This window comes from Notamacropus eugenii, chromosome 5, assembly GCF_028372415.1.
Source record: "Notamacropus eugenii isolate mMacEug1 chromosome 5, mMacEug1.pri_v2, whole genome shotgun sequence".
Classification (NCBI taxonomy): domain Eukaryota; kingdom Metazoa; phylum Chordata; class Mammalia; order Diprotodontia; family Macropodidae; genus Notamacropus; species Notamacropus eugenii.
Window position 1 is genome coordinate 1,619,477 of NC_092876.1, and position 18,857 is coordinate 1,638,333.

At 48.4% G+C, this 18,857-nt stretch overlaps 2 protein-coding genes and 1 long non-coding RNA gene across 4 annotated transcripts in view; 2 read left to right on the top strand and 1 right to left on the bottom strand.

Annotated features, from left to right (window-relative positions):
• The window catches only part of LOC140508116 (uncharacterized), a 138,634-nt gene that overhangs the window by 107,644 nt on the left and 12,133 nt on the right, over positions 1–18,857 (top strand). The window contains exon 4 of the mRNA XM_072615885.1: positions 7,962–7,967. Coding sequence (XP_072471986.1) covers positions 7,962–7,967 — 6 coding nt within the window. The remainder of the gene's footprint in view (positions 1–7,961; positions 7,968–18,857) is intronic.
• On the bottom strand, positions 869–7,129 carry LOC140508134 (uncharacterized). Its single transcript, XR_011968317.1, has 2 exons — positions 6,631–7,129; positions 869–1,893 (listed from the first exon to the last, which is right to left on the bottom strand). It is a non-coding gene; the product is annotated as an uncharacterized lncRNA (long non-coding RNA).
• LOC140508110 (zinc finger protein 606-like) lies at positions 7,127–18,808 on the top strand. 2 transcript variants are annotated; one of them, XM_072615879.1, is made up of 6 exons: positions 7,141–7,236; positions 8,032–8,266; positions 8,953–9,141; positions 9,914–9,996; positions 11,383–11,509; positions 13,643–18,808. In XM_072615879.1, exons 3-6 carry the CDS (start codon positions 9,126–9,128, stop codon positions 13,951–13,953), a joined length of 537 nt encoding a protein of 178 aa, XP_072471980.1. In that variant the 5' UTR covers positions 7,141–7,236; positions 8,032–8,266; positions 8,953–9,125; the 3' UTR covers positions 13,954–18,808. The 2 variants fall into 2 exon arrangements, with proteins under 2 accessions (XP_072471979.1, XP_072471980.1); XM_072615878.1 differs by lacking the exon at positions 8,032–8,266 and having other exon boundaries at positions 7,127–7,236.

Sequence of the window (18,857 nt, forward strand, 5' to 3'; positions counted from 1 at the left end):
GAGCACAGGCACTGATGATGGCGTTTTCCTGCACTTGGCTATCACATTGTCATGAGCCTGTCATGCACTCCTATTGATGGGCATACAAATTTGTTGACTAGATTAGTTTTGATTGCAAAACCTGCATCAGCTTCATGACGCTTCCCTTCACTGAAGCCACTCCAGAAAAACATGTATCCAGCTCCAGCTTCAGTAAGCTGGACTTCCTTTGCCAGCCTTGCTTCACTCAGGGCCGCTATTTGGAGGTCTCTCACAACCTGAGCTGTTCATCAACTAGGTATACTGGATTTTGCACTGTCCATAAATGTGCACATGTTCTATGTACTGATGGTGGGTAGAATCATCTTTGCAGAAGTTTTTGTATTTTTGTGTGTGTGTTTCAACAACAGGATGGGATCCACACTTGATGTGTGGATTTAAGTGGGCCAGGGTTGGGTAAGCAGACAATTTTTAGGGCACATTTTCTGGCCCCTTCATCACACCAAGAGGTAAATAATGTGATCCTTAAAAGGCTACTCAGACACTCAGATGGCTGCCAAATCCCACTGCTGCTTCTAGTGAGCAGATGACCCTTTGGCCTGGGCTGCCTGTGTGCAGGATTGGGATTATAGTTCCCAGTGTATCCCCACCTGTTGCTTTGCCACTTGTCTGTTGCCATGGGACTTCAAGATAAGTAAAAATGATAAAATGTAAAAAATGCAAGCATTATACATTATGATCAAGAGGGATTTATACCAGGAATGCAGGGATGATTTAACATAAGGAAAACTATTAACATGATTGATTATGTCAGTAGTAAAAGTTTAAAAAAATCATATAATTATATCAATAGATGCAGAAAAAGCTTTTTTTTTGGTTACTAAATATCTCTATTTTAAAAATAAATTTATTTATTTTTAGTTTTCAACATTCATTTCCATAAGTTTTTAATTTTCTCCTGCTCCCTCCCCTCCTTTACCAAGACATCATGCAATCTCATATAGGCTTTATATATACATTCCAATTAAACATATTTTCACATTAGTCATGTTGAATAGAAGAATTAGAATGAATGGGAGTAACCATGAGGAAGAAAAACATAAAACAAAGCAAAACAAAAAAAAGAAAATAGTCTATTTCAATCTGCATTCAGACCTCATATTTCTTCTTCTAGATGTGGATGGCATTTTCCATCATGAGTCTTTTGGAATTGGTTTAGGTCTTTCCATTGCTAAGAAGAGTTGAGTCTATCAAAGTTGTTCATCACACACTATAGCTGTTACTATGTACGATATTCTCCTGGTGCTGCTCACTTCACTCAGGCTCAATTCATATAAGTCTTTCCATGTTTTTCTGAAGACTGCCTGTTCATTTCTTATAGTACAATAGTATTCTATTATATTCATATACTTGTTCATCCATTCCCCAATTGATTGAAGCATCCCCTCAATTTCCAGTTTTTGATCACCATAAAAAGAGCTGCCATAAATGTTTTTGTACCTGTTCATTCTTTTCCAACTTTTATGATCTCTTTTGGATACAGCCTTAGAAGTGGTATTACTGGTTCAAGGGTTTGCACAGTTTTATGACCTTTGGACATAGTTCTACATTGCTCTCCATAATGGATGGATCAGTTCACCACTCCACTGATAGTGAATTACTGTTCTGATTTCTCTGCATGCTCTCCCACATTTTTCATTTTCTTGTTTTGTCATGTTAGCCAATCTGATAAGTCTGATGTGATACCTCAGAGTTGTTTTGATTTGCATTTCTCTAATCAGTAGTGATTTAGAGCATCTTTTCACATACCTATAGATAGCTTTAATTTCTTCCTCTGAAAACTGCCTGTTCATATCCTTTGAACATTTATCAATTTGGCAATGGCTTGTATTCTTGTATATTCAACTCAGTTCTCTATGTATTTTGGAAATGAGAAAAAAAAAAGAAATGAGACCCTTATCACAGACACTAGTTATAAAGATTCTTTCCCAGTTTTCTGCTTCCCTCCTAATCTTGGTTGCATTGGGTTTATTTGTGCAAAAACTTTTCAATTTAATGTAATCAAAATGATCCATTTTGCATTTCATAATGTTCTCTATCTCTTGTTGGGTCATAAATTCCTCCATTCTCCATAAATCCTACAGAAAAACTATTCCTTGTTCCCCTAATTTGTTTATAGTATCAACAAATCATAGAAAAGCTTTTGATAAAGTTCAACATTCATTTCTATTAAAAACACTTGAAAGTATTGATATAAATGGATTTTTCCTTTAGTCAATTTTAAAAAGCATTTCTCTAAAACCATCAGCAAGCGTTATCTGTAATGGGGATAGGGCAGAAGCCTTCCCGTTAAGATCAGGTATGAAACAAGGATGCCCTCTGACCCCAATATTATTCAATATTGTGTTGGCAAATCCTAGAAATAGCAATAGGAAAAGAAAAAGAAGTTGAAGGAATTAGAATAGGGAATGAGGTGATAAAACTATATCTTTTTGCTGATGATATGTTAATAGCTTGGAAAATCCCAAAGATTCAACTAAAAAGTTATCTGAAACTGCAACTTTAGCAAAATAGCTAGACATAAAGTAAATCGCATAAACCATCATTCCTGTGTGTCACAAACAAAACTCTAAAAAGAGATAGTAACAAATATCCTACTTGGAATAAATCTCGACAATATATAAAATACCTAGGAGTACACACGCCAAAACAAACCCAGGAACTATGCAAACAAAAGTATAAAAAATTTATATACAAAGAAAATAAGACACAAATACTGAGAGAAAAAATACTTTTTTCATGGATATGCAGGGCCAGTTCTTGAACTTCTTTACATATTCAATGCCATCCCAATTAAGTTACTAAAAAAAATTATTTTAGTGAATTAGAAAAAATAACAAAATTCTTTTGGAGGAAGAAAAACTCAAAAATATCAAAGGAAATAATGAAAAATGTAAAGCAAGGAAGTTTATTTCAAACTATATTATAAGCAGAAATTATCAATTATCTATGAAATAGATCCATCCATGGAATAGAGTAGACATATAAGTTGCAGCAGCAAATACTTATAATAACCTTGTATTTGACAAGTGTAAAGATTTAAGATTTGCGGATAATTCATTACTTAGTAAAATTTATTGGGGAAACTGAAAAGCAGTATGGAAGAAATTAGGTATGGACCAATATCTCACGCCATTTACCAAAATAAGGCAAAAATGGAGACATGCCCTATATTAAAAGAGAGATTTTACAAGGAAATTAGAACATGGAACATATTACTTATCAGACTCATGGAAAGGGGAGTCATTTATTTTAAAAAAGCAAGAGATAGCAAAATTAGATGTGAAATGTTAATAGGGAAAAAGACAAGAAGTTGTATGTTCTAAAACAATTATAGCCACTCTCCTTGTGGTGGAAAAGAACTGGGAATTGCAGGGATGCCCATCAGTTGGAGACTGGCGGAAGAAATGATGGTATGTAATTGTAATGGAAGAACTACTGTGCTACAAATAATGATGAGCTCAGTAATTTTTAGAAAAACACAGAAATACTTACACAAAATAATGGAGAATGAAATGAGCAGAACTAGGAAAACATTGTATTCAGTAACAGAAAATTGTTTTAAGGACAACTTCGAGTGAATATGTTATTTTGTCTATTATATATACCCAAATTAACTATAAAGTTCTTATGAAGAAAGATGCTATCTACATCCAGAGAAAAATCAATAAACAGAAGTATTGTATAGAATAGTTTTACACATATATACCCATTTGCATCTAATGATAGCCATCCTTCAGGGAGAAGGAGAAAGAGCAAAAGTGAAATTTGCAAGATAATTTACGTATTTGAAAGGAACAACATTTTCTGCATAGCAGATATTTGCAGTTTCATATGCACTCATCTTTTATGTACTATGTTTTGGAAATGCTCATTTTATTCCCCAAACTAAAAATAAATAAAAAGAAACTGGACAAATGTATGGTGACATCTTTTGGTTCCTGCATACTTTGGATTTAAGTGAGGCAGAGCTGCACACAGTCATTGGCCTCTCTCTTCCAGAGTCATCACAGTCCATTGGTAGATCAGTCAAGATGTCTGGTGATGGAGTGGATGACCTTGGTGTCTTTGATATCCAACCAAGGTCTAAAGGCTCCACAGCACCTACACCAGGAGGTAAACATCCAAGAGCCTTAGGAGGCAAAAGGCAGCCTCTGCCCTCAAGGAGTTCACAGTCTGGTGGGGGAGGCAACATGTAAAGAAATGTACACAAAGCCATGTAAGAGGGCTTGAGGAAGGTTTCCTGCAGGAGGTGGGGTTTGAGTTGGGGCTTAAAGGAAGTCAGGAAGGGAGGGCTCCAGGCCCAGGGGACAGTCACAAGAAATGCCTGAGTTCTTGAGATGATGGGTGTGGAATAGTCAGAAGGCCTGGTATCAGATAGAAGAGTACATGTTAAGGGGTAAGGTGTAAGACTGGAAAGAGAGGGGTGGCCTAGGTTATGAGAGGCCTTCTCTGTTTGCTCCTGGAGGTGATGAGGTGCTACTGGAATCTGAGCATGGGGTGGGGGGAGGGTGATATGATCACACCTGGATTTAGGCAATGATGAAGGCTTTGTGATGAAGGCTGCAGTGGAGTAAGACCCAGATCCTCCACTCTCTTAGGATCTTCTTGGCTAGATCCTCATCCAGATCACTCCTCCAGCAGCAGGTCACAAAGCTCCATCCTGGGCCCTCCTGACCTATCCCTCTAGACTACTTCACTTGGTGATCCCATCCACACCACAGATCTCATTTACCACCTCCATGCTGGTGATTCTCTGCAGATCTCCAGTTTCCCATCTCCAACTGCCTTTCAGATATTTCAAACTGGATGTCTAGCAGCTATCTTAAACTTAGAATGCCCCAAACTTTCCCCTGACTGTCCCCCATCCTACCTTCCCTATGATGGTGGAGGGGAAGGTCATCCTTCCAGCTCCTTAGGCTCACAACCTCGGAGAGATCCTGCCATGCCTCTCAGCCCCCGTGTCCAGTATGACCCCATGGCCTGTCCATTTCACGGTAACAAATGATCTCGAATGAGACATCTGAATAGTGCTCAGCCTAACACTGGTTTTTGAGACCTGTTGCTGCTGATTCGCCTTGTCTGGCCTTTCCTGTTGATCTGTCTCTAGTGCTTAATCAGAACCTGGTACTTTTGATGGTTGTTGGTTTAGAACATAATTTGAGGTCTGGAAGTGCTGTCCACCTTTCACCTTTACCTTTTTTAGCATTCGTTTTTCCAAATGAATTGTTATTATTTTTCAAGCTCTAAAATGTATCCCCTTAAATCTTTCCTTCTACAGGAAACCTTTTCTAAACCCTCTTAAATCCAGTGCTTTCCTTCTGTTATTTACAATGTATCCTGTCTTTGGTGTGGTTTGTATATGATGGCTTGCAGGCTGTCCTCACCATTAGACGATAAGCTCCTTGAGGGCAGGTAATGTCTTTTGCCTTTTTTGTATCCATAATGCCTGACACATAGCAGGCACTTAATACACTTATCTAAAAGACTATTTTATGGAGAACTCACACAAGCAAGTGCTCACATGGAGGTCAGAAGAAGCGATACAAGGACACTCTCAAGGTCTCTCGTAAGAATTTGGGACAGGAGAGATGCTCACACAGGAGCACCTGGCATGGCATGCCCACACCAATGAAGGCGCTGCGCCCTAGTAGCTAGGCAGAATCAAAGCAGCTCAAACTAATGCGAGACGTGCAAACTTAGAGCCATCTGCACTCCAAATGTTCATGTGGACTATTTGTGTCCAACCTGTGGTAGAGCCTTTGAAGCTCCTACTGGTCTCCTCAGTCACAGTGGGGCATGCCGTACCTGTACTCCAGCCTAGTGTTGGCATTTCAGTCATCTTCAAGCATGAAGAATGAACAGCAGCCAACATTTCCATCCGTGTGTCTCAGAGACAGCTCAAATGCAACGTGTCCAAAGCAAAATTCATTAACTTTTCTGCCAAATCCATCCCTCCCACTACTTTCTCCATTTCCGTGGTGAGCATTTCCAGCCTCTTGTTAGTAAAGTCCACAACTGCAGGGCCATCCTCATCCTCTCTCTCTCTCCCGAAGCATACAACCAGTTGCTAAATCTTGTTATACACCTCTAGTCACGTCTTGTATATACTCCTAGCTTCTTCAACAAGCCTTTTCTTACACCCCCAGCTTCTAGGGCTTTTCCCTTGAAGTCTGCCCTGCATCTCCCAGGGATATACCCACTTCTAGACACTCTGTACCCTTTTTTAGAACTTTAACACCTTGAGGAAACTAAAAAAAAAAACCCAACCCTGGGAAGGAAAAGACGATCCATCTCAGATCTCAAACCATATTTCAAAGCAGTAACCATTTTTAGGGAGTTATTTTCCTCTGTAGATTTTTGTATATTTTTTTCCACGCTACTCTTTTTCCCATGATTCTCTTGTAATGCTCTCATTTCTTTTCCTTGGACACAGATAACCCATGCCAGACTGTTTGCCTTGCCAGGGAGGGGAGGAGAGCTGGGGAGAATTTTGAGCTTAGACTTTACAATATATATTAAAAATTGTTTTTACACGCAATTGGGGAAAATAAAATGTAAAACCCAATCGCTCTCTCATTTGATCCTCACCCGTTGCTGGAGGTGCCCTGAAGTGCCTTGCCCAGGGGAGTGCCAGAGGCCGAACTCCTGGCCCAGAGCTCGGTCCACGGAACCACCCAGCTGCCTCTCAAAAGGAAAAGAAAGCCCTCCTCGGTCCTTCCCCCGACCTCGATTTCCCCATCTGTAAATGGAGCCCAGGTCCTAGCCGGGATGACCTCCAGGAGCCCCTGAGGGCTGCGCGTCCAGCCGGAGCCTGGGTCTCTCCAGGACCAGGATCTCTAAGTCTGCATCCCCAGCCAAAGCTCAGGCTCCGGGCACCGAAACCCGAGGAGCAACTGTAGCCATGGAAACGTGACGCCATCCTAGGAAGCCTGGATCTGATTGGTTAAGAAGCGTACGCTGCCCCACCCCCGGCAGGCTCGCCACTCTACACATGCGCGGCAGGTCGGGCTGGGAAGGTTGGGAGTCCTGAAGGATTCTGGAATTTGTAGTCCGGCGTGGTCTACACGCAGGCGCACTACGGTCCCCGAGGCGTCCGCCATTACAGGTGGCTTCCCCTTTAACAGGCCTTGTCTGAGTGGCCGTCTACCTGTATTGGCTTCTTTCTCACGACCCAGAGAAGAGCTTTTCTGTCCGGTAGGTGTGTACTTTAACATCCCGGGCCTTCTGGCCCCCAACCGGCCTCTCAGTTTCCCGGGCTGTTCTCACGAGTTGGGGAGGGGGAAAGGAGAGTCTTGAGGGGAGTGAAAAGACGAGGCGTGGTGACGTCACCGGTTGCTGGGCTGGTGGGGCAGAGTGTACGGCTGGGCTGGTGATGTCACCGGTTGCTAGGGCTAGGGGGCGGAGTGTAGGGCTAGAGCTGGTGACGCCACCGGTTGCTAGGGCAGGTGGAGCAGAGTGTGGGGCTGGAGCTGGTGACGTCACCGGTTGCTAGGGCTGGTGGAGCAGAGTGTGGGGCTGTCTACGTCACTGGTTGCTAGGGCTAGGGGGCGCAGTGTAGGGCTGGAGCTGGTGACGTCACCGGTTGCTAGGGCTAGGGGGCGCAGTGTAGGGCTGGAGCTAGTGACGTCACCGGTTGCTAGGGCAGGTGGAGCAGAGTGTAGGGCTGGAGCTGGTGACGTCACCGGTTGCTAGGGCAGGTGGAGCAGAGTGCAGGGCTGGAGCTGGTGACGTCACTAGTTGCATCTCCCACTCTGTCCCAAGGATGGATGGATTGACCCTGGCTGAGTTGGTTGTTTGGGGGTTGGTCCTCTGCTCACTCTGTCCCCCCTCATCCCTCTTGCTTTGCCTGCCCCTTCCAGGGACCTTTGGGGGCAGCCCCCAGGTTGGTGCTCCCTCTCCTGGGGAGGGCATGGGGCTAGTCTGGGGTGATGGATGCCAGCCACCCTGACCCAAGGAGCAGTGCTGGTTTCTCTCTGCCCCCCTGCCCAGGTCTTTCCGAGAGCCAGGAAGGACCTTGATGTTGCTGCAGCCCCGCACGTGAAGGCCCTGAGATCAGGGCAGTGGGATTCCCCCCAGCACTGACCTGGCACCTGCTGACCGTCCTTGGGACAGAAGCAAAACCAGCCTCTGCCCTCAGGGAGCCTGTGGAGGGCTCTGTAAACTCCATCCTGGGAAAGGCTATTGTTCTTCCTCCTGCGCTTCAGTGCCTCTATAACATAGTGAGGTCTTTGCCCTCTTCTCACAAAATCCTTGGCAGGGCAGGTTCCACGAGGATCATAAATGGGGAAACTGAGGCTCGTCCACATCCAGCTGAGACTCCCACAGCAGAGCTCTCTCTGTATCCATCCAGCAGAAAGGAGAGGCAGACACGTGGCAGGGTGTGGGCCTCACCTGGTCACTTCTCCTGCGTCATCTGTGAAATCCTCACTCACCTCCCTGGACTCTTAGGAGGCCCAGTGCCAGTCTAGGGATGTGGCCCTCTCCTTAGGCCAGGGGATGAACCCCTTTGGCCCTCATTCTCTTCTGGATGAGGAGCCAGGGCCCTACCCTGCTCTGCCTCCCTGGGCCCAGTGGGGATCCTGGGCAGAGAGAGCTCCATCCTCCTTTTCCGTTGCTCTGGGGTTTTATTTAGGGGTGCCCTGAGGGTCCCTATGTGGGCCTCCTAGGGGCCAGCCTCTCAGGTGCTATGGGAGACTCCTCTATGGTCAACAGTGGGGGAGAGAGGTGGGCTCTGTGAGGCTGAGTACTGAGATGTGTAAGTGAGGCCCCCCGGCTCCTCCAGGTCCTACAGATGTCCCATGAAATGGCCTTCTTAGCAGGGGTGGGGGGGGGGTCATCCCTGTGTAGGCCTCCTCAGACCCCCCCCTACCCTGCCCTCTTGTGCTGACATCCCCCTCCTTGTGCCCACAGCAGCCACCCTTGAAGGGACAGTCCCAGAGCCCCAGCACACCCTCAGAAGCCATCCACCTGAGGAAGCCCCAAGGCCAAAGGACTGGGCCAAGGACTTGGACCGTGAGACTGCAGGGGAGATCGGCTGGCTCCAGTGAACACCCACTCAGGACAGCCTAGCCTAGGTGGCCCCAATGCTGGAGGAGGCAGGTGAGAAGGGGCTTTGGGTCAGGGGTCCCAGGTTTCAGTCCCAACTCGGCTACCTTGGACAAGTTCTTTTCTTTGTCCAAGCCTCAGTTTCCCCCTGCTGTTAAAGGAGGACTTTGACCTCCATGATCTCAGAGGGCTTTGATCCCACAGAATCTATCAGGATGGAAAGGGAGGGGCTGGGGAGAAACCACCTGAGGGCCCAGGGGTAGAGGAGCATGGGCTCTGGTGGTCTGCCTGGCCTGGCCTGGCCTGGCCAGCCTCCTAGGGCTTTGGTGAGCACAAGGATGGCAGTTGTGTTCCCCTGATCCCCCAGTGGCCCTTAAAGTTCTGCCCCTGGGGGCAGCCAGGTGGAGAGAAGAGGGCTGCAGCCCCGAGCCAGGCTGGCGACCTGCATCTTGGCTTTTTGGGGGAGGAGCGAGGTCTGTTCAGGGAGCTCCTCATGCCCTCCTTAAGGCAGATGTGGGGGAGGCAGGCTGAGTGCCAGCTGTGTGCCCAACACTCAGAGACAGAAGCCATTCCTGGGTTCCACAGCCAGCCAGTGAGGTGGGAAGGCTGGGATTTCATCCCAGCCCAGCTCCCTCCTCCTCTACTTCCAATGGTCTTTGTGTTCCAACACCCAGGATGAGCTCTGTCCCTGACACCCACTAGGAACACAAAGCCGGTAGCAGCCCCCCCACAGCAGGGTCATGTCCACGACTCCCTTCCCCAAGAGGAGCGGGGCCCTGTCAGGGCTGGGGCCTCTCTCCCTCATGGCTCCCTTCTGCTCCCCTAGCTCTGCCCACTGAGGGTGCAGCCCACCCCCAAGAAGAAGAGGAGGGAAGACGAGGCCCGAGGTCTCCCAGAGCCGCTCCTCAGGTGAGTTGGAGCTTCCTCAGGGTGGACGTGGGCCTACTAACCATTGTGATGGTGAACAACATTGGCTTCCATGTACCATCACAATTCGGGGATGTGGAGGGGGCACTTGGAGTTATCCTCATTTGGCTGATAGGGAGACTCGGAAAGGCTCAGGGAGGAAAAGGCCATTTCCTTGGCTTCCCAGGGGTCCCTGTCATTGCTCCCCTCCCTAGTGGCAGTTGCGCCATGGTGGGGGACGTGTGCTCAGACAGCTCTCTACCTCAGGATGGTGGGGGCCATAGTCCCAGGAACCAGAACAAGGACCTGACAAGTTAAAATGCAGATCCGGTCACTATGTGTGCCCCCACTGTGGGATCTTTTCTGTGCATGGATGTGGCTGGAGGCTACCCTCCTTCCTTACCTCTTAAGGATGTGCTTCCTCCTGCAGCCCCTGTCCCTCCCTGCTGGGGGGTGGGGGAGCATGGGCACCTGGGGAAGGCCTGCAGGCTGGTCCCCCCATGGTGTCATGGCTGTAGACTCCTGGTCCTGCCCCCTCACTTTACTGAGGCTGGAGGAGGTGGGCATGCTTCTTGTCACACCAAAGCCTTTCTCAGACTGGCCTCTTCCTGTCGTTCCAGGCTTCAGACTCTCTGCTCCTATCCCACCCCCTCCACAGACCCATGACTCTAGCCTCATCCTTCTTCCTCTGTCACAGTACCTCCTGGGATCCCCCCTCACCTCAGCCTTCTGGTCTTCTTCACATGTCTGCTCAAACCTCACTTCTGCCCAAGATCTTTCCCACGTCTACAATCGCCATGGGCACCTGCCCCTAAGAGACCATCCATTCACACCATAGGGAGTTTGCCTGGGGGGGGGGGGGTTCTCCTCATTAGGGAAGAGACTGGCTTTTTGCCTTTCATAGATTCTCTAGCTTGGCATCAGGCTTGGCGCAGCTTGGGGGCTCCTGTCATTCGGCTGTGCTTCCTGCCTGAAATGCCACCACCAGAAAGGGTACCCAGTGCCCAGGTGCAGGACGAAGAGGGAGGCAGGTTCACCCCTCAATGCTCTGTGTCAGGAAGGGAAACTCAGCAAGGGCAGGCAAGCGACCCAGGGTCACACAGCCAGGAGGGGCCTGCCAGTCCACCTCTGAGGTCCAAGAATTGCCCCCAGGAAGTAGCCAGCAGAATCCAGGTGAATAACAGGGAGTGTCTGCCCCATGGCACTGCCCCTGAAGATCATCAGCCCCTCAAGGCAGAGACTGGTGTGTCTCGCATCTGGACCCCACTCCCCTCCCCAGGAGACCCTTGGTAACAGTCCTGGGTCCCCAGCCCAGCCTAGCCCTGTCCAGCATCCAGGGGTCTCTGTCCTTCTGTCCCCTGGTCAGCAGGTGTGTGCTCCATGTTTCAGGAGCCTGTGACCTTCAGGGACGTGGCCGTGGACTTCACCCCCGAGGAGTGGGGGCGGCTGGGCCCCTCTCAGAGGCAGCTGTACCGGGATGTGATGCTGGAGACCTACAGGAACCTGGTCTCCCTGGGTAAGGAGGCTTCTCCCTGCATCTTCCCCACTTCCCTCCTTTAATTCAGCATCTGCCTATCTGTTTCCCATGGGTGAGGTGGGGGTGTCTGGAGGCTGAGCTGCTCCAGGCCCTGGTGACTCATGGAGTCACAGATCTCGAGCCCAGCGCCTGCCTCTCACAGATGCGGAAAGTGGACCAGCAAGGAGAGGAGATGTGCTCAAGGTTCATAAGCCATGAAACAGACTCAAACCCAAGCCTTCACCTGGGAAGGGCTTTTCCTTCACCCCGGAACTCCTTGCCCCCAGGTGGCCCTCTCCTCACCATCCCTGTGTCCTGACCCCTGGGCCGTTGGTAGCTGGCAAACTTTCTGCTGGCCTGGGGGCCTCCAAGGAGAGGCTAGATGTCCCGGAGCAGCCCCCCAGGTCAGTACTGAAATGGTGCCTCAGCCACCCCACCCGCTGCTGCCCCCCAGGCCACCAGAGCCCTTTACTGTTTAGGCTCCTAAGCAGCTCTGCTCAACTGTTCCCAGCCCCTAATGTGGCAGTGCCTGGCACACGGTGAGCAGATAAAAGCTTGTTGGATGAGATTCTTCTGTCAGCCCCAAGCAGCGCTCCTCAGAGCAGAGGTCCTGGGAGTTCTGAGCCCAGCATCTGGCTGCCTCCTGATGGAGGGGCCCTCCCACTAAGGGAGGGGGCCTTGACCCAGAGAGCTGGCAGAGGACTTTGTCATTGCCTTCTCTGGGTCTTAGCGTGTGTAGCAGGAATGCTGCTAGCAGCAGCTGTCAGGGTGTAAGACTGATAACACCAGCACACAGGAGGGCTGCTAGCACAGGTTCTTGAGCTGCTTTTCTAAACGAAAGACAGCTTCAAAGGGGTTAATAATCTTGCTTTAATGAAATAGTGCAGAAGGTAAAGATATATAAGTAGAGAGAAGTGAATATCCAAGAAAAAGTCCAATAGACAGGGCCCCGATTGTCTAAACAGAGTAACAGAGCGATTTACATCCCCAGCCCAGGAAGCGCCAACATCTGGGTTCACACAGCCAGGGGCCTTAACAGTGGCTGCCCAGAGTCTCATCTGGCCATGTCACAAAGAAACATTTTCCCCTAAGGGAACCCCAAAGGAAAACACCAACCTCTTAGTATATATAGTTTTCAGCTGATAGGCTCAGAGCCAGAAGGCACCAGAAGGCATCACAAACCATGAGCTCAGTGCCAGAAGGGGTGAAAGCCTCTGTGGCTCAGCATGGAGCTGGAGTTCAAAGCAGCAACATATCCATGATGGAAATGCCTGTGTACCTTTAGACCTGGGAACATGGTTCCTGTGCCAAGGAAAAAAGGGATGCATGTGGTCACGTAGGCCTGTTGATGGACAGGAAAGATAACCTTACAGTATCCTCAGCCATAAAATGGAGAGGTTAGACAAGACCATCGTAGGAAGGGTCACATCCATAAAACTTCCTGCCTTTTGCTAAGCCGGGGGGATGGGAGTCAGGATCCCACAAAGTCTGGACAGGCTGGTGCTAGAACATGGGGGTGAATGTCATTGCTTCAAAGGTCAAGTCTTACACTTGGGTACCTTCCTCAGTCTAAGATGAGGAAGGCAGGAATCAGTAGCAGTTGTTTTGAAAAGAACTCGGGGGTCTGAATGGGCCACAAGCTCCATAAGAGTCACCAATGGGATGTAGTGGTCAGAACAGTGAATGACCTCTTGGGCTGCCTTGGAAAGATCTGAACTTCTGGGATGGAGGAGGGCAGAGTCCCACCATCCTGTGCCCTGGTCCCACCTTAGCGGGAGGACTGTGGTCAGTTCCAGACTTTAAGAAGGACATTGATAAGGTAGTGAGAGGGACCTCGAGTCCATGCCATAGGAGGAGGAGAAGGGGAGACTTGGGTGGAGGAAGGATTTGGCCCCGAGGGCAGGACTCACCTCAGGACGTGGAGGTGGGGGGCAGGCCTAACCCTGAGCTCTGTCTGAGGGGAGGCTGGACAGTCCCTTAGGAAGGATGGTGCAGGGCTTGAGATGGGTCAGTCTGCAGTCCAGTACAGACTGTCAAGTGTTCCAGAAAGAGGATTTGTTCTGCAGATCCTGGGGCTCCTTTTCTGTGGCCTGGGGAGCAGGTCTAGCCCTCTTTCCCATCTCTCCTCTGCAGGCTGGCCAGTTTCCAAACCCTGCATGATCTCCTGGTTGGAGCAAGAGAGCGGAACCTTTGGAGGGGCCACCCAGCAGCCTCCAGGTGCTACTCCTTCATTTCTTGGGGAGCTCAGGGCTTGGCCCCCTTCACGCATCACCCCATGGACCTCTGGCCTCCCTCAGACCCACATCTCTCTCCCTTTATCCTGTCTTGGATATCGCCCTCGGGGATCCCAAATTCTGAACTTCCCTCTGAATTACTTCTCTTGGGTTCCCCTCTCTAGTTTCTCATTTCTCCTCTATTCTAAGCCCTTTATTCATGTATTTTAACCCTCATCCCCCTCTGTGGCTCTCCCTTTCTGCCCTTCCTGGCCATGATCCCAGAGTACAGACTGACATTTACCTTGACTAGAGAAGCTGTGGTGTGGGCTTCTTCCCTTTCACTGCCTGGCAGGAGCCAATTCCAGCATCCAAGTGGGAGAGTGGCTCCCATGTGCAGGGAGCGGTTTGCAGGTGCTGTCAGGTGAGAGGCCATCCAATGGCCGTCCCAGCCATAGACTGCTGAGAAACACTGTCATGACGGGGTCCAGATGGGAGAGAGGATGGAAGAGTGGAGGTGCCCTCAGCAGCTGGAGGGAAGTTGGAAAGAGGGAGGAGTGGGCCACTGTGAGGATTAATGCACTTGGCTTGGACTCCTTGAGTGTGAGATGCCTCTAGCGGCAGTGCCAACGCAGTATTCACAGCACCCACGGCACAATTCAGAATCACAAAGTACCACAGACTCTCCACGTGGAAGACAGAGCCAAAACATATATTCAGACCCAAATCTTACCATAATGACAATGCAGACGACAACGCCATCCCCGAGCCTTCCCCTGCCAGGCCTCCCGCAAACCGCTCCATGAAACAAATTACACGCAATCGCACACACACTAGCCAGCAGCCTGCATCCTTCCTAGCTCTGGCTGCTCTCCAGACTACCTTCCTCTCAGCTCTGCTCTAGCTCTGCCTCTTCCTGCGCCACCCATTCAACAAACTCCTCCCACCACAGGCTCCATGAGACTTAATGGGCCTATTAATGAATGGGGAAGATTTTCCAATTCAGATTACCATTACACTAGGATAAGAGGCGGGCAGCTGTCCTCTTTCCTGCTGGTCAGTCACTACCATCCATCTACCCTTGAGCAGGGGTCCTGTTCCTTCTTCAGTCCTCAGCCTGCCCTCCAGGATCACTAACCAAATACTTGGATGCCTCTGGGACATCCTCAGTTCACTCTTTTCTGTCATGTGGAGTCCTCCCACCTCCCTCTACTGTCTACCTGCCATCCCTGGCTGCGTCACTGGCCTCTCTTCTTCCAGCTGGTCATTCCTTTGATGGCTTTTTTCACTCCTGTGTCTCAGGGTGCATCATTATTCACACTTAATGTCTATACCACTCATGTTGGGATACTCCTCTTTGGTTATTTGGAGACATGTGGCCCAACTGGTAAGATGTTAGTGTTGAAAAGATGGGCCTCTGCCTTCAAGGGAAGTTGGGGCTGGTCGTTTGCTGAAACATATCTAGCCTGTTGTCCTCCTTTACATCTCAGGGCCCAGCTCATTGTCCATTTGTCCTCTCTGGCCCAGACAGGCATACATAATGTTGGACAGGTTCCATAGGGATAAGTCCATTCAGATGCATGTTGAAATCGGAACCACAGACATTCTTCACCCCCTTGGTCTTTCCTATTGATGAACAGTCCATATTCCTTTGGGTAACCCCAGCTCTCCTCCAAGGGTCCTAAAGAATTGTGGGACTTGAGGCAGCCCCAAACAAACACCTCTTTTCTGCATGTCCTCCATCAAAACGGTCAACATACAGCTTCCCAGAGTATGTCTCACCTCAGGTTGATCAGAGGGCCATCAAACAGGATTACTCCAGGAATCTCTGACAAGCTGGATGGATGGATGCAGGATGCTTTGCTCTGAAAGTGCATTGGGAGGTCTCAGTCAGTTTTACTGAGTTAGTTTTGGTTCGGTTTCACAACAAGGAACAGCCTGTACGATGAGATCTGATATTCTCTACATTTTGCAGTTTGTTGTAAGATGGTACAGACACTCTGGTTCCTTGTGAAGGAAAGACTTCCTTGAGAATGCCCTATATTTGGGCACAGATGCCTCCTCAGGGAGAATTTGTATCAGTGGCAGAGGAAGCCTTGGGTTGGTGGTCACTGCTCTTCCCTAGGCACATCTGGGACTGTGACTCGGGGCTCTTTTTTCCTCCTGTTGACAGTCTTTCTGTTTTCATCCTTCCTTCCTTTGAAGGCACTCACTCTCCACCACTTCTCTCTGCTTCATGTTGTCATCATGATTGGCCATAACCTTCTTTGTAAGATTTTACAAACAATTTTCTCTCTCTCTCTCTCTGAAGTAAATCAGATGTTCACTAATTACGGTGCTTTCTGGGCTATTTTGATCTCCTTGCAGTTATTTATGAAGTTAAATCTGTAGCTTAAATAATTCTAGTTAGCATCAATGCCATTTATTACCAAGTAACACATTTTTAATTAAACTGTCCCTTCACCTACCCCCAGCAAATTTAAAAAACAAAACCCGAAAACAAATCCCTCAGTATGTATGCATGTGGTTTGGCAAAACAGATCCCCTTCCCTTGGCAGTGTCTGAACACGGATATCTCGTTTGTGGGCGAAGTTCATCCCCTCTCAGGAGTTCAGCAGTTTGTTTGGACTTGTGAGTTATCGCTGTGTTGGTTAAGGGTCTGAGGGCTTTCAGAGTTGTTTTTGTTTATAAGTTGTTCTCATTCTCACTTCTCTCTGAATCGGTTCATAGCCATCTTCCTAGTTCCCTCGGAAATCTTCCACATCATCATTTCTTGGGACACAACCACAACTTATTCCATTCACATGCCACCATTTGTTTCCCTATCCCACAGCAGGAGAACCGCTCCTTCATTTCCAGATATGGAGCACTACAGACTTCTTGTCCATTTGGGTGTCTCTTCACTTTGATTGCTTTGGCATGTAGGCACAGTTGTGGCATCGCTGGGTCAGAGGGCATGGGGCTGACGTCCTCATCTTTGTTCCTTTTTTTTATTCATTCTGATCTGAGCTCAGCCAGGTCAGTGACCTGAAGCTACAGATGCTTATTCAGCGATCAGTCCTGCATCAATCACAAGTCTGTGCTCCCTTCCACTCATTTAACTCTTTGTGGTGTTATTTGGTGTTCGCTGTGTCCAGCACTTAGCAATGTTTTGAAGTTTTTTGTTCAAAGAAGGTATTGCTTAGATGAGGCAGTATGGCACAGTGGCCTTGAAGACAGAAGACTTGGGTTCAAATCCTACTTCAGACCCTTGCTGGGTGGCCGTGGTCGACTCAGTGCCCATCTTTGTGCTTCATCAAATAAGAGGGCTGGACTTTAGGGCCTCTGAAGACCCTCCCAGCTCTAAGTGTAGAAGGGTGCGAGGCTTCAATGTTATCTGTATTCATCTGCATACTCATCTTTCTTCTGAACCAAACTTCCCCATTTCCTTCTCCCTACTTTTGCATTGAAGTCACAAATTCTCAGTGTATGCTGACTTGATTTGTCAAGCCTTATTAGGTCATGTGTAGATTTTGTAACCCCCAGTAACCACTATTGGGTGACTGCGTGAGCAGCTGGAGCAAGCACCTCTCATTAGTACTGCAATACTCAATGACCCAGTACCAGTGAAGTTGCTTTTTGTGGCTTCTGGGCATGTAATATAAGAACCTTACCAACCCTTCTCTCTCTTCTCCTGGGAGACATCCTCCTGTTTAGCAGCTTCGTGTAGAGCAAGAGTGTCATCAAGTGCGGTTCAGCTTCTCCAGCAACATGTCCACTTGTAGGCCATTAGACAAGGACCTCATGTTCAAGGTTGATGACAGTGTAGAAGTCAGGAGATTCTGCCCCATTTCCTGGCCCTTTGTCACCGTCTCTACAGAAGGAAAGGACCCACATGGCTTCCATGCCATAGTGAGGCCCATATTGGAGGATTGGGGGGTGTCATTCTGTAGTCTTTGGCTTCCTTCACCAATATCAGCTGACTGTGAGCTTGAGCTCTTGCCTCCAGCTTGTTGGATGTCACCATGTCTCTATGTCTGTAAAGAACTCCCTCTTCACCAGTCATTAAGCCAAGCAGATTTTACTTGTGGAAACAAGGGGAAATAGAACCAGACAGCACTGAACATTCTTCCTTTTATGTTTGGCATAGGTGTGCATTTTATAGGCTTCTAGGTATGTATGTGTGTGTGTGCATGTGCGTGTGTGTGTGTGTGCCTGCGTGCATGTGTGTGTGTAGTGTGGGGATGTCTTTGAACATTGTGCAGTTCCTTCGTTTACATTCTCAAACAGTTTGTTTCACCAATGGCTGTGTGGTTGTGATAGTGATTCAGACTGTCAAGGTTTCACCAGGATGGAGTTGGTCTTCTTCCACTTCAGGGCCTTGAATCCATACCCTCTGAGAACTGACTGACAGAGCTGGGCCAGGGATGTTCAGCCAGCAGAAGAGGAGATTTGGGGGTGAGCTGATAAAGGGCTGTCATTGGAAGGAGGGATTAGGCTTGTTCTGTTTCACCCGAGCCAAGGACTAGAAATGAGTGGAAATCTGGAAGGGGCATTTAGATATGATGTCAAGGAGAGTTTTCTAAGCAAATGTTGTGCTGGCTCAGGAGGGGCTGGGTTCTGAACAAATGTCCAGTATGTTAGAGTGAGGAATCTCTCTTCCTCTAAATTCTAGAATTTTACAGATGAGAGTTTGGTCTGAAATTCCAGAGCTCAGAGTTCACAGGGTTAGGATTTGAAGATAGGTCTTCTGACCCAAACCTAGCCCTTCTTCTGCTACCGTGTGCTCTCTTTCCATAGCAATGGATGGTTCATGGGTATGAATTAATGAAGGCCTGACTCCTGGCTCCATAATGTCTGTTCAGATCCTCGTACTTCTCCTATTCACCTTAAATTCTTAAGTTGGCTTTCAGACTTTTGACCCAAGAGACTCAGTCCTACCATCGCTTTATCTCCAAATCTCCACATTCTGCTTCTCCTAGAGGATTCCCCCAACCTTCTGTGTTCACCTTGCATATGAACCACCCCCCAACCTCCTCAGTCTTTTGGCCTTCAGTTATTTCTTGCTCCTGAATGCAAAGACATATCTAATAGTGTTCACCCTGAATGCTTCTGGCCTTTGGGTGTCATTTTTAGTTGCTTTGCTGCATTTTCAC

Coding starts and splice junctions, on each gene's coding strand:
- LOC140508110 (XM_072615878.1), top strand. Junction 9,997..11,382: donor CTCCCAGAGCCGCTCCTCAG/GTGAGTTGGAGC, acceptor TCCATGTTTCAG/GAGCCTGTGACCTTCAGGGA. Junction 11,510..13,642: donor CAGGAACCTGGTCTCCCTGG/GTAAGGAGGCTT, acceptor TCTCCTCTGCAG/GCTGGCCAGTTTCCAAACCC.